The sequence below is a fragment of the Delphinus delphis genome, chromosome 5, assembly GCF_949987515.2.
Source record: "Delphinus delphis chromosome 5, mDelDel1.2, whole genome shotgun sequence".
Classification (NCBI taxonomy): Eukaryota; Metazoa; Chordata; class Mammalia; order Artiodactyla; family Delphinidae; genus Delphinus; species Delphinus delphis.
Genome location: NC_082687.1, coordinates 22,702,144 through 22,718,120, shown reverse-complemented (window position 1 = coordinate 22,718,120; position 15,977 = coordinate 22,702,144). Strand labels below are relative to the sequence as shown.

General features: G+C 36.8%; 1 protein-coding gene across 5 annotated transcripts in view; it reads left to right on the top strand.

Annotated features, from left to right (window-relative positions):
* The window catches only part of INPP4B (inositol polyphosphate-4-phosphatase type II B), a 487,644-nt gene that overhangs the window by 314,391 nt on the left and 157,276 nt on the right, over positions 1-15,977 (top strand). For all 5 annotated transcript variants that reach the window (XM_060012086.1, XM_060012084.1, XM_060012085.1 and 2 more), the window contains 2 exons: positions 8,442-8,572; positions 8,975-9,079. In XM_060012086.1, coding sequence (XP_059868069.1) covers positions 8,442-8,572; positions 8,975-9,079 — 236 coding nt within the window. The remainder of the gene's footprint in view (positions 1-8,441; positions 8,573-8,974; positions 9,080-15,977) is intronic.

The window sequence follows — 15,977 nt, the reverse complement described above, 5'->3', positions numbered from 1 at the left end:
TTACACTTCTAATAAGATAGGTGCTCACATGTGGCACTTTGGCCTCAGGACTAGAGATTTCTTGTGTATGTCCCTTAGACAGGCTGAGCATTTCTATGGTTATTTTTCTTTTGAAGAAGTCAGAGTATTTGTAAAATGTAGTGGGAGGGATAAAAGTTCATGAAAGAGCCTAAACTGTATTCTAGATGTTTCCATCTCACCACCACCCCCAACTTCTTTTACACCAAGCAGAAAGAACGCTTTCTGATGAATCTCTACATAGTTAGTGTATTACTCAGGATTCTCTAGAGAAACAGAACTAGTAAGGTGTGTGTGTGTGTGTGTGTGTGTGTGTGTGTACTCATCCTCAGATCTTCAGGGTGAGTGAGCAAGCTGGAGACCTAGGAAAGACTATGGTGTAGTTTTAGTCCAAAGGCCAGCAGGCTTGAGACCCAGGAAAAGCCAGTGTCCCAGCTCAAAGTCAGCCTGGCAGGAGGAGTTCTCTTTTAGTCAGGGGATGGTCAGCCTTTTTGCTCTATTCAAGCCTTCAACTGATTGGATGAAGCCCACCCAAAGTAGAGAGGACAATCTGCTTTACTCAGTCTATAGATTTAAGTGTTAATCTCATCCAAAACAACCTTATAGAAACACCGGCAATCACATTGGACCAAATATCTGACACCCTGTGGTCTAGCTAAGTTGACACGTAAAATTAACCATCACAGTAGGAGATGCCATATGAAGATACATTTCAAATCTCTCTCCATCCTTGAGGAAGACATAACCAAACTAGGGTTACAGATCTCAACCGTATAAGGTTAGAAGACTCAACAGTGACTCATTTATGTATTGCACGTATCCATTTTAACTGGGGCAGAGCTCAGCATTCTACTTTGGGGTTAGCTTATATTTTGACTTTATCTCGAATTTCAGGAAAATCTAAGAATTACAGTCTTCAAGCAAATCTTTCATTCAGTTAACAGGCCTACATGGAACACTTTCTATGGACAAAGGACTGTGGTGGGACAAGACGATAAACAAGACAAGTCTCTGTAACTCACAGACTCAGAGCAAAGTTTTCCCCATGTTGGAATTCCCCCCCTTGAATACATCATCATCAGGCTTTGAAACTACTTTTAAATAGAGGCTTTAAGTAGATGCTAAACTTTTTCCTCTTTGAACTAGGTTCTGTTTTGGTAGTCTTAAACCTAGCTTTATTTTTCAGCAGTAGAAACTGTTTACAGCTCTGTACAGAGAATTCCAGTATTAATTAGGGAGATTCAGTTAGAGCAGGTGGATGGCTGGAGTAAGGAAAAGGGCCGGATGCCAGTTTGCCTACTTGGTTTCCCTGTTGCCCAGCACCCTCCCTGTCCTTCTAGCCATGACAGCCCCAGGGGTGTAAGTAATGAAGTTTAAAAAACATTTACCTATTTAATAATCTTTCCAGTGTTTCATGCATTATATGTGAAAGCAGCTTTGGCTATTTCCTTTTCAGTTTCTCTGTGACTCATTTTGTGTTCAGTTATTTCTTTTTACTCTTCAAGAGTCATTTGGGTTTTTTTTTTTTTTTTTTTTTTTGGTCTCATTTTCTCTTCATGTTATTTAATAGTCTGTGTTTCAAACATGTTATACTTAGTAGTGTGTTTCACATTATGGAAGGTTCAGAGGGTCATAATAACCTCCAGGAACTTGCAATTTTCCTAAAGAGAAAAAGCATGTATTTTTGAAATATTTAAACAAGGTAAGATGAAACAAACCATATAGGCAAAAATACACCAGAGATCTGTATGAATATTTCATCAAGTATCAAGAATGTCAGTCTTTACAGTTGAATGTCAAGAACCATAGAGCATTAGGTATTTCTCAAGTAGGCCTTAGCAATCACCTGTCTCCTTTGGAGACATATTTTATATGATTTGCCTTTTATTTTTGTAGGTAGCAAAGTGAAAGTGGATGGATGGCAGTAAGTGCCAAGAGAACTTTAATGTGTAAGCGGCCCAAGCTTATTAGTATTTGAATATTCAGTCTTGTCTTTTCAACTTCCTGTGCCTACCTATTGGAGTCTTGGAGAATTGGAAAGAGTTAGAGACAAGCTAGAAAATTTGTTTTAAAAATAGAACTTTAGTGAGAGTAAGGTAGGGAATTCATAAGAGATTGTGTGTGTTTAGCAGGGCAGTGGATTTTCCAGAAAGAAATATTCATTGTCATTGTTGTAAGGTAGCAATTAAAGGAGACAGCTTTTGAAAGCAGAAGGTGTTACTGTGAGTAAAATGATAATGTTAATAGATAGCGGAGTGTTTTAAAAATATTTTTCTATGGATTAAAAATGCATTTACACAGCTCATCACTTTTTCCATTCACACCAAAGGTTTAGTAAAGATGTGTAACTGTTTAATTATAATGTTAATGCCAGATTTCTGTTTAGATAAAAGTGGCAACATGCAGACTGGACCACAGGGGCCATTATCTGTGAGTCTCAGAATACTAGACACCACTATGCACTTGAACATATTTTAGAGATTATTACTGCATACCTAGTAGCCGTGCCACTTGAACTGAAAGATACAGAAGTAAAAAAATCTCAACTTACAACTTACCCTTTGTTCAGGTTTAATGTTAAAAGTACATGAAAGTTAAAAAAAAAAAGTACATGAAAGTTTATAAATGTGATTTTAGAAGTCAATAGCTCCAGGTTCTATACCCCTTCACTCCATATATGTTCATTGAGTACCTTCATAAACAAGGCACTGTGTTTATTGTTTGGAATTTTGTTAATTTGTTTTGTATTTCTTTGTTCGTACAGTGGAGAATCTTATGGGGTGAGAAAAGAGTTGGTATAGAATTATAGTCTAAAAGGCTTATGTTTTTCTAGTGACTCTGAGATTAACAAGCAGCTTTATTTAGATGCCTCCATCTGTGAAGCAAGAGGTTTCAAATTGTTTCCTAAATTTCCTTCCAGCCATGACATTCTGTGAGTTTGTAGCTGTTGTTTTCTTTTACTATATCAAAAAGGATATGTTAATTCTGATATCCTAAAACTTGGGTCATTTAAAGGGATATTTTGCAAATGAAAGAGGTGCTGATAATTACAATGGAGTAACAGGTGTAAACTGGCACGTATGGTTGCTCCACCTCTAACATATGTTGGTTCAATGACAAATAATGGGGGAAATCAGGAATATAGCACATACATATACATACACAAAAAAGACCTTCTTCATCTATGTACATAAATAATTGCTGTGATTTGAACTATATTTCTGATGCATATACCATTCAGACTTTATGTATATAAAAGTCATATATATGTCATAAATATGTATGAAAGTCATATATATCATATTTATCAAAAATATAGTATATATATATGTGTGTATATATATATAACCATTAATGGAGAAGCAGAGTGTGTCAAATAGAGCCCAAGGAAGAGGAACATTTCCAAAGTTCCTAACTGTGTTGCCAGCCCTTGGGTACATGAGATTGAACAATGGGTCTGAACGTATCCATGGTGAGAAATAATGCTGCCCTGTGGAGGCTTCAGCAACTTCAGGTAGGATTGTTTCAGTGCAGACCTTTAGGGTTCTGAAATGTACTGGTGGTTCCTGCATCATCCCAGTGTGATACTGGGCCCTAGTTAGAGACTAAACCCCTGACGATTTAGACACAGAATGACTCTGGGCCTAGAGCTGCCCATTGTGAACTGGGTACTACTGTGATCCCATTGTATGATGTAGGAGTAATGTATTGTGTGGTGGGAGTGATACATTCGGAACTGGGCTTAAGCAGATCCAGGAGGTATGAGCATATATCGTAAAGAGCTGTCCCAGAGTCTCATGTCACTGATCTCATGTTAGTACCTCTATCTTATGATGCTTCTCTTGCATTTTGATTAACTCATGGAGGAAGAAGACACTCAAACTCTTAAAAAGATGGGTGAGCCTGATGTGTTAGGTGGACCTTAAGGTCAATAATGAAGAAAATCCATCCAGTGGGGAGATCTGAGAAACAGTATGATTGTTAATCATTTAGAGGGAGAGATGGCCTGAGGTATGGATATATATTAAGTTTAGCAAAGTGAATGGCTTCACGGGCCTGGAAGAAATAAGACTAGAAGATTGGATTCAAGGAGTATGGGCAAGGGTATGTAGATGGGCTTATAGGAGTGAGCACAAGTATGCCTGAGCCATGCCCATCAGAAAGCAAATACTCTTTATGACCAGAGAACATTATCACCTGCCCATGGATTAGCCAGACTCCTTTCTTGGACACTCCAGAGTTTGTGAAATAGACCCACGAAGAGAATGGCCTTGGTGGCAGACACGGGTTATACATGGACCTAGAGGCGTGGCCTCCCTCTCCAAGGCTGATATAGCTACTGCCACTGCTAAATGTTAAATGCCAGAAATAGATTGGCAATGGACACGAATATGGTACCATTCCTTGGGGGAGACCCAGCAGCTATTTGGTGGCAGGTCAATTACGTTGCATCCCTTTGACCTTGGAAAGGGCAGCAGTTTATCCTGGGACATGAAACATAGTCTGAATACGTGTTTCCCTTTTCTGCTCACAGTGCCACTGCTGGCACCCCCATCTGATGGCTTACAGAATGATCTGGTGTCCCACATAACATTACTCCAACCAAAGGACAAGTGTTACGTAAAACGAGGTGCGACATGAGTTTGTAATCACTGCATGCCCCTCCACCCAAAAGCCACAGACCTGATAGAACAGTGGAATAATATTAACCATGAAAGACTCAGCTAAGGTACCAGCTTGGGTAAAAAAACTTAGGGTTGGGATACTATCCTCCAGGATGAAGTTTATATGCTAAACCAACAGCTGGTATAGGATGTTGTGCCCGCTATAGCTAAAATATCCACCTCTAGAAGAAAGGGTTAGCCCTTATAATCAATCACAGTGCCCCACTTTTGGGGATCTGCGCTTTCTTTCCCTACAGCCTTAGACTTTGCCAGTTAGAATCCTGGTTCTTGGAGTATGGGGACAGGCATTCTGTCAGGGGACCCATTAAGAGTCCCACTTAACTGGAAGTTGTGGTTGATTTCATGTGTGATCTGACTACCGTACATTCCTAATTAAATGGACCAGCAAAGATAGTAAGAGATACACCATGGGGAAGTAGGGCTGCTGAGCAAAGAGAAATTTATCTAGAACTCAGAGGTGTTCCATGGCCAGAAGTGCATGGGAAATTGCCACAACTAAAATTCCATAACAGCAAGGAAACGAAGAGTGACCTCACAAGGCAGCACTCCAGAAATGCCAGTGGAGTATGAGGCAAATTTGAAATGAGTGGTAGAATGATGAATACCAGCAGCTAAGGCCCCCAGAATCAGCTGGAGTATTGACTGTTGTGCTTGGTTCGCTGCTTCTCTTTAAATCTTTGGGAAGTTACACCTGGCCGTCATTTTGAAGGATTGTACTTGAACTTCCCTCTTGCAGAAGATGAAGAATGTTGTCTTATATGCTATCTGGATTTCATAAATGGATCGGAATTGTGCAAGAAGTTTCCTGTCCTGGGCCCCGTTTTTGTGTTTTCCTATGCCCACTCACCCCCAACACGTCTTCAGGTTTTGACCACCTGCTCAATGGAGAGCCCCTCCTGGGCTCAGTTTATGTGCTTTTCTGTGCTGGCTTAACTGGAATGTGTCTTCAAGTTTTGACCACTTGCTCAATGGAGAACCCCAACCGGTGACACCATTGTCACCTTATCTCCTGATGCCACCAGCTTATCAGTCTCCCTCAAGGTGAAGACCAGCCATTATCATGCACCCAATGGTGGAAGTATCCGTGGAAGTATCCAGAGTGGACTTGGCACCTATATTTTACCAGACCCAGGAAAGTTCTGTCTCCACTGGAATATTGCCCCCGCAGTGGCTGCGTGGAGGAGACAGATTGCATAACTAGAAGTACAGAGGAGCTAAAGTCCCATCGGATGAATCTTTACCAGTGAAATAGAGTGGATGGTAAGGAACTGGCATATAAATGCATTTTCCTCCATCTAACAATCTGTTCCAAGGTGCAGAGGTTCCGTATGACTTCTCTGGAGTCATTCCACATGGCCACCTAACCAGCTGTGTTTTCTTGTGAAGTTCTGCCCAGCTTGATAACGAACGACGTTATGCCTGTTTTCGCTTTTTCCCTTCAGCACTTCCCTTCTTACCTCCCTCTGACTGACCTAGGATTGCTTGATCTCAGGCCCTGCCTTCCAGAGAACCTGGATGGAGATATAAAACAAGGCTCTTAGATGCTAAAGTTTTTGTTTACTGAGTGACAAATCAAAATATAATACAAACAGCCCTAGCCTTCCTGATTGAAAAGTTTACTGATTTTCATGCAGCCAATTATCTTCTCTATTTTAATGTATTAATGTAATTAATTTCTTTCATTTTCTAAAAATTTACTTTCTTACTCTGCCCCATTTTGTTTTATACCTTTTTCATTACTCTAGTTTATTATACCTTTATTCTATAGTTAGTTCTCCTATATTTGAACTTTTTTTAAAAAAGGTTTTTTTTGATGTGGACCATTTTTAAAGTCTTTATTGAATTTGTTACAATATTCCTTCTGTTTTATACTTTGGTTTTTTGGCCGCAAGCCATGTGGGATCATAGCTCCCCGACTAGGGATCGAACCCGCACCCCCTGCATTGGAAGGCAAAGTCTTAACCACTGAACCACGAGGGAAGTCCCTGAACTTTTTTAATGCGGAGAAACCTTATGTTGTTTGTTTGTCCCTTTCAGAATGTGTATCTGTTTAATGTCCTCTCTTAGAACAAGAAAGCAGTGAACGCCAGGTTTCGTCTAGTTATTCCTGTATGTAAGTTTTGACATATTGGAGGAGTGTAATGAATTTTAAACCCCAGTTTGTAGATTCCTCCCGGCTTCCTTCAAGTCACTCCCTACAGAACGCTAAGATTTTCTGATCACACTTTGTCGGACTCCTCTTGGGCAGGGAGGTGTACTCCACCCCAATATTCCACACCGTAGTCAGGGGCTTCACTCTTACCATCCCCTCCATCGCCACCTCCCTTATAATTATTATTTCTGATAGGAATTCAGAGACAACATAAATTGTAAACCCATGGTGCGTTTATTAGTGTTAAACAGTAATACCTAGTTAAGATTTCTATTATAACCATATATTGAAAGTAAAACCCAAAATCTTACATATTAAGTTGACATATCACACTTGCTCTCTACCTCAGATTTGACCTAATTGCCCAGATTCTTCTAGACTTGGTATCTCCAGCTTTTGGAATTATCTGTTTGTTTTGTCCTGAATTTCAATACCCTACCATCTGAGTCCACACAGAGAACTTGACTTCCCCACTCCTCAGCCTTCTCTCCTAACCCCGCTTTGGTCATGAATTTCCTTTACTCCCATTGTCCATTGATTAATTACTTCCATGAATGTTGTCTGATGAAAGTTAATCTGTGGAAAAGTTGAGAATGAGATTAATGTTCACAAAAATTGTGAAGACCTCAGATGGAAGATGCAGCAATACTATATAGCATTCCCATTGAAACCAAACAAAGGCAGCTACAAGCATTTGGAAGCAAGTCACATTTTTGCACACCATCCATTATTCCTGAATTTAACAGGATGTTAAAGCTTCTACATCTTCTGAATTTATTAGCTTGGTATTTAGCATGTTTCACAGCCAAAATAGCAAAGAAGTTTCATTACTGCTGGTTAAACTGCCTCATGAAAATGTTGTTGGTAAAAGGTTATAGAAATGAATGAGAAATCTAACCAAGAAGCATATTAAACCATTTATCATTATAATTTAAAAAGGCATTTTATGACTTAAATTAACATGGCTAAAGGGTAGAGAATTAAAGTTAATAATTAAAACCTAGATCTTGATTAGCTCTTCTTTTGATAAAGAGGGGACAAAATATAGGCATACAGTATTTACCTAAATTGTCCTTAGGAGAAATTGAGACCAGTAAAATCATACCTGATCATACTCTTTATGGGCTTTAGAAAGATTACAGCTATATTATATATAAACTAGATTCTGTGGTTAGCTTCTGTTTCCTTCACAGTCAGATAACCCTTTCCAAATTATTTCATGTGGGATCGTCAAAGCCTAGAACTTAGCTATCTCTCTATTGAGGTTTAGTGTTTTGTTTTGTTTTGTTTTAACTGAATGGCCTCTATTTATATTAAGGATAATAAGTCTTTGCCATCTTTGTGAAATTTTTATCAATAAATTTAAACCTTTTTTTTTTTGCTCTTTGACATACAGGACTTTAATGTTTGTGTGGCCTAACCTAGTCACTTCTTCCTTTGTGTTAAAATGATTTTTTTTCCTAATAAGCACAGAGCTTTCCTGAAAGGGATGGTGAATCAGTTAGTTTGGCAACCCTGATTAAGCATTTTGTGTCTGTGGGTTTAAGATCAAAATAAATATTTTCTCTTCTTTTTCATTGTAACAGAAACCAGGAGCTAAAAGAACTTGGTGAGCTTTCTCCACACTGGGACAATCTACGAAAAAATGTCCTTACTCACTGTGATCAAATGGTGAATATGTACCAAGACATTCTGACAGAACTCAGCAAGGAAACAGGTATGAAATCAATGACTTTACATATTCAAACTGAAATGAATTTCATGTATGTTATGTGAAAACAATAATAAATACTGTTGTTCTGGACATAGAAAAGTCAAGATTTAACAAAAAACAAAAAGCAGAAAACTTTTATTTCCAACTCTACCATCTTGGCATGAAAAACAAAGAAGAAAAAATTGCACTATTTTACCTCATGGTATCATTATAGGGGTAACTGAGAATTTTTTTAAATTAAATTTCTGAGAAGAAAATCCACTCATACAGAATATGTTTTTCTTTCTGAAATTCTTATAACATTTTTCTATGTCAAATGTACTTTTCAACACACACACACATACACACACACATACACACACTATTTATTTACTAATGATGTTTAATTTTTTTTTTTCCACCTAGGGTCCTCTTTCAAATCAAGCAGCAGCAAAGGAGAGAAAACATTAGAATTTGTTCCGATAAACCTACATCTGCAAAGAATGCACGTACACAGCCCTCACTTGAAAGGTAGTATATAGTATTCTTTTTCAAATGGGCAAATTATATTAGTGTGTACTTCTTTAAAAGGCTTGACTATTGGCAGAATTAGAAATTTTAGCAGTTATATAAAGGTGAAGATGAAACAATTGAAGCTGATAATGACCCTAGATACTACAAAAGAAACCATTACATTTTCGTTGCTGTGTTTCTGGGCAATGTTTTGTAAATATGCCACCTATGAACTCAATAACTATGAATTGAGTTACAGGTGACTATGCAAGATGAGTATTAGCTTTATTAAGTATTATCAGCGATGCCTAATAGCTCCCCATTGTGCTACTGTTTGAATTAGAGAAAAAGAAAAACAAGACTCGTTCATTTTGTGCCTATCCTGAGAAACCAGAGGCCAAAGATGGACTCATGTGCTGTTTCTCCGACTTAGTGGTGGCTATCACCAGAATCACCCACTTCCCTATGAGAAGCGGGTTTATCAGATAGAAGGTGCTACAGTATTTTGATGTACTTGGTTGTGAGAGACATTTTTCAAGAAAATACACATAGATTTTCATAACATACCTGAATAGTTCTAGAGTGAATGATACGGGGTTGAATTCATTGCCACTCAAGTAATTCCTTGCCATTTCTCAGTAAAATATATTTTAAATACTCTTCTCATCTCCCTTTTCTTTAACTTATTGCTGTATCAATTTTGTGCATATTTAGGGTGACCACCTGCCCTTATTTATCAGCAGAAGTCCCATACTATGCCTGTTTGTCCAGCATCTTTGTTAATGATGCCCTCCACATCCTTTCCATCTCAAAGGTCTCTCTGAATCATAAATGCTGTGGTCATCCTATGGGTACTCATCTTCCTAGGAAGCTAAAAGTTACTTTAGATCATCAAATCCTTTATGCTGAGTCTATCAACATATACATACAAACATGCACATACACAGATACATCTAAAGAAGCATTCTAACACCCAATTTTGTAGCCATTGTCACGATGAGGCTACAGGTTAGAGGTCAGAGTTTTAAAAAATTAAAATAAAATCTCTGTCTGTTTTAAAATTACCTGAAGTTTTATAATCAGAAAAATTAAATTTTTCAAGTTGGTGCATACTGATTGTGTATACACAACTAGCTAACGTATAAGTTCAAGTGTAGTTAAAATCATTCTGATATATAATTGTATTATCTTTGGTAACCCTTATCAACTATCTGAAATTTTAACTTGCATCCTGTTCACCAAAAATTATGTCAACTGAATTAAAAATGAGATGGAATTATACCCCAATAAAGATGTTAAAAAAAAAAAAATGAGATGGATTGGCCTGAGGCTTTCAGGAATTCTTCCCTGAATACTGAGTGTCTGTTAATAGTTTGAACATAACAATATCTAATGGTTTTAAAAAAATCATCAAAACCAAGGTCATAAAGAAGCTGCAACATTCAAAAGCTATCTGACAACCAGCATAACTTTTTTTTCCCTAATGGCCTATATGAAGAGACTTTTATGATATAGTAAAAAAGTTTATATATTTTGGAGGGGAACAGAATTTCAGCTTTACTACTTTATATATGACCTTAAGCCTGTTATTTAATCTTTCTGAGCACTGTCTTTTTCTTCCTGATTAAGTGAACTAGACCACGTAAAACACATAGAACGAACAATAATAGTTTTTATGATACATGTGGCATTTGCTATCACTGGAACAAAACGGATCTGTCAGTTTTATCAGGACTGTTAAAATTGGAGGAAAGTAATCAGTTAAGAGCCTATTAAGAGACATTGAAATCTTGAACTAAAGAAGTAGCCAGATTTAGAGAAAGGATGATTTAGAGAAGCATTTTAGAAAAATCATCACATGCAAGTACTGTGACTAATCAGGTTACAGCCATGGATGGGTAGCAGTATCATCAAACCAGATAGTTTGTTGAAGCCAAATTGATAGGAATTTATATTTTAAATGTGCATTTAAATATTTGGTGATAATCCTTAAAATACATCCACCACACAAAGAGAAATTATTATCTATGTGGCCTTTTACTTTATACTTATTTCTTGAAAACAAAAGAACCATTTACATTATGCTGTTTTCTCTAAGGTAATTTCTGAAAATAGACTAGAGTGAACTGGGATGATACAAGGCAGTTAGTTTTTGTTGCTCCAGTGTAAAAGGAAGAAACTGGCAACTAAAAGAAAGATATTTAGAAAAGCAAACAAAATTTCTTCTAATTAGTTTAGTGGGATATGTATCAGTTTCCTAGAGCCACCATAACAAAGTATCACCAAGTGGGAGTCATAAACAACAGAAATGCAATGCTTCACAGTCTGGAGGCTAGAAGTCTAAAGATCAAAGTGTTGGCAGAGGAGTGCATCCTCTGAAACTGACAGGGGATTCCTTCTTGCCTCCTTCCATACCTGGCTTCTTACGGTATTCCTGCAGTCTTTAGTTTTCTTTGGTTTGTTGGTACATCCCACAGATCCTCCGTCTTTGTATGTCGTTCCCCTTTATGCCTTTACACCATCTTCTCTGTGTCTGTTTCTGTGTCCAAAGTTCCCCATTAAGGACATTTTGGATTAGGTCATGTGGGATTAGGACCTGCACTAATGACCTTATTGCAACTTGATTGCATCTGTAAAAACCTTATTTCCAAATAAGGTCATATTCTAAGATATCTTTCTTGAGTGGGGGCACAGTTCAACCCATAATGGGATATATAAAAGAATTTCTTATTTGTGATGACAAATATCAAACAGTAAAGAGAAAAGCAATATTTTGAAGTTACGGAACTAGGGTACAACTCATCAACTAGAGGGTTTTTGACATAGTTTTCAGAAAGACTGATTCCTTTCTTTGAAGACTTAAGGAGTAAATGGGGGAAAGGACTAGAGAGTCTAACAGCCAAGAATTAATTCGAAAGTACTGAATTCTATTACATGCTGGTTTCTTTCCCCAAGGCTACTCATATATATATATGATATGCATGTCCTATGTATAATATTAAATATATGTTTTTAAAATATTTAAGTTTTTAGAAGTTTAAATGTTATTTTAAATTGAAATTCAGTTAAAGTAGGTGTTTACAGACTATATCACCAACTATGTATTATAATAGAAATTAAAATCTTGACTGAATTTGGGGGACTCTACCCCTTACTTTTTTTTTTATTTTGACCAAGTTGATAACCTTTCTGAGCTTTGATTTTCTTTACTTGAAAAATAAAATGGTTAAAAGTTAGATGGTAGTCAGTCTGATTTTCTACTTGCTTATATAACATATATTTAGCAGATTAAATGAATCAAGTTAAATGTATTTAAGATCCATGGTTACTGATTTGAATGTTTAGCTGAATTACAGACAACATTCTTCCAGGTAATGATGCAAGTAAGATTGGCCAAGCCTTGGTATTTCACTGGTGAGTTATTTGGATGTAGTCTACATCTATTTTAATTCTTACCATTAGTAAATTTCATCTATCCACATTTGATTAATATGTCTCTTATATTTGGAGAGGTAGCTATGCAAACAGGAGCAGGCAGGTTCACCAAAGACAAGGCTAATGTCCAGCTCTTGAAACAAGTAACAGCAGAACTATGATGTCATGTCTCATACGGACAAATGAAATAACCTTCCTTTAACTTCAGGTGCCCCCAGACCCATTAAGTTAATTTTTCATCTTTGTCCATTACTTAAATGCAACAAATAGAATACCCACCACAATAGAGATCTTAGCAGCAGTGACAACAATAACACAAATCCCTGAAATTAAGAAGACAGTTTCCCTCTCCAGTATATTTTACTTTCATAGAAAAACAGTTGTGAATATTATACAGTATGGATTCTTGTGTTATTATACTATGTTTAAGTTAGTTTGTATGTTTTATACATATATATATATATATATATATATATATATATATATATATATATACAATAGCATATAGTACATAGAAAAGAGAGAGAAAAGGGAAGGAAGGAAGGGAGGGAGGGAGGGAAGGAGGGAGGGAGGAAGGAAAGGGAAAGAAAGAAAGGAAAAAAAAAAGAAAGAACCTACTATATTATATCATAAAGCTGTGGCTATAATCAAATGCAAGATCGGCCAGGATTTACTGTTTAATATGGATGAGTCAGCTAACCTCTCTGCCCCTTAGTCTTCTAATCTCTACACGGAAGGAAGGAGGAGACAAGAGGAGCTATTTAGATCTCCCTGATTTCTGTGTCTCAAGAGTTCAGGTGTATCACCTCATCAGTGAAGTGCAATTACCTTTTAGATGTGTTTAATCATCATGCCAACTTGCTTGGACTATTTTGAAACAGATTTCCCTTAGAATTCCCTCTTGTCTTGAGATTCATGTCGAAGTCATTTTGTGGGTCATTTTACAGTCAGGGATTATGCTTAAATTTTTCCTTGAAATGAGATCAGCATGTCTACATTTTTTTTTTTCATCAGCACTCTTTTTATAGTTGTAGGAATTTTAAAGAGATCTTCTGAGAAAAAATAGACTTACTATCTCATTTCTATTATTAAATGGCTTTTAAAAGGCTATGAGGCAGCCCTACTATTAGATTTCAAACCAACCTTGTATCTTTAGTTTGACAAGACTCAACGATTTGAACTCCACTTTCCTCATATGGTGTATATGATGAAATTTTCACAAAGCCAAGGAATTGTTGAAGCATAAAATATCAAAGAAAGAAGAGAGGCATATTATATTTTTTAAAAAAAAAAGAGAAAAAGACTTCACACTTATTTTGCTTGACTTTTCTTTAAAATAAAATGCCCACTTAGATTTTTATAATTGAGTACCAAAAATCTGAAAGTTAAGGGCTATTCATGTCACAAAGATACATAATTTAAACAGCAGGATAAAATGAGGAAATTTTAAAGTGAGACAAATATCACTGATCAGATTGTTGTCTTAGAATTTTAATTTTTTATTGATTTTTTTTTTGTATATCTGACTTCTTCTAGAGGAAAACAGTCAATTACAGTTAATTCTAACTAAATTTTAAGGAGTACGACTGCTGTAGCCAAGAATGAGTATGGTATGGTAAGTGTATACCATTCTTCATTAACTAAACTAAGAGGCCAAAAAATAATTCCCTTGGTGTACATAGATCTATCTACTATTTATGTAGTAATTGCAAGTGAAATTCAAGGATGAAGGGGCCAAAAGAGATAAACCTAGCTGTTCCAGTACTGTGGTATTGGTAACTGATAATTATCAAATAACAGTTGCAAACTTTTAAGACTCCCTGGAGTCTTGTGATTTTTGTGATTTCCATAAAGAATGCTGATACTTAAAAATATTAGTGATCAATGTTAATTGTGACAGAAACTGTCTGAATTAAAATTAGGTATTATACAGCTGTACACAGTATGTTCTTATTTCAGATTATATGATAAACCAAAAATACCTAATAGCTGAAGAACAAAGCTGTTTTCTTTTGCTTAAAATCATATAAATTCTGAGAACAGAGTTCAGCAGCTACTTTCTAATTGTTTTCTTCAGAACCACTCTTTAGTTATTTATGATTGTGGGGAGGAGATTTCCCCCACCCTCATTTGTGCAACTCTCCAGAGCCACAAACTAGGTGTCCTACAATTCAACTCAATTCTGACATTATTTTCCCAGAGACAGCATCAGATTCCACAGGTTAAAGGCTCAGCCCCACAAGACTGCCCTCTACTTCAGATGCCAATTGAAATTCCAGGTAGTTACCCATACTTCTGACCAACTGGCTAAAAATCAGGGGTTCCCACAACCCCTTCCTTGGATTTGATTAATTCGCTAGAGAGACTCACAAAACTCAGAAAAAACATTCTACTTGCTAGATTACTGTTTATTATAAAAGGAGAGAACTTAGGAAGAGTCAGGTGCAACAGATGCATAGGGCAAGGTATGGAGAAAGGGCGTGGAGCTTTCATGCTCTCTGAGTTCCCCCAGCACCTCCATGTGTTCACCAACCTGGAAGCTTTCCAAACCCTGTCCTCTTGGGTTTTTATGCAGGCTTCATCACACAGGCAATATTGATAAAATAATTGGCCATTGGGATTGAACTCACCTTCAGCCCCTCTTCCGTAGGGGAGTCAAGGGAGAAAGGACTGAAAGTTTCAACCCTCTAATCTCATGTTTGGTTTCACTGGCCACCAGACCCCATCCTTCGGTGCAGTCCAAAAGTCGCCTCATTAACCTAACAGAAGACACCTTTGTGGCTCTCAACACTTAGGAAATTCCCAGGGTTTGGGGAACTCTGTGCCAGAAAAGGGGACGAAGACCAAATATTTATTTCATATTATAAATCACAATATCACAGTAATCACTGTTTAAAAGTTAATACCTCAGAGCAACTCTTTGAAACTCAAATGTGCAAACACTATTTAAGCCTAATCTCTTTGAGCCTCTGTAAAATGTGGACATAAAGATCCCAGCTTTTTGAGAAATGGTTCTAATCAAGATGGGTAAAATCAAAAGGCAACAGAGAAAAGTGAGAGAGGCAAAAGAGAGACCTTATTTACTCTTTCAGTATCCAGACAGAAACTCTAGTGTCCCTGCAGAGAAGACCTCTTGATTCTAATGGGATATTATGGTTGGCTTGGGAAATGGGAGACATGGCTTCTGGAATATAGATAAGATGCTGCACTTCTAGCTCTGCTGAACCACAGTAGTACTATTTTCTACTTGCTTATTTGAAATGCATTCTATGAAGTCCAAAAGTGAAGAATATTTGGGGAATGCTTCTATATTTACTTCTTGGTACCTGCACCTTGGCTCCCTTTCTATTCTTATTTTTTTCAAATCGTGATTGTTGTGCTACTAATTATTGTGTAAGTTTTCCATAGAATTTCATATTTCCAACCTGCTTTTATTAACTTACTTTTGTTATCTTGTTTAAAATGATAATTAATGGTAAAG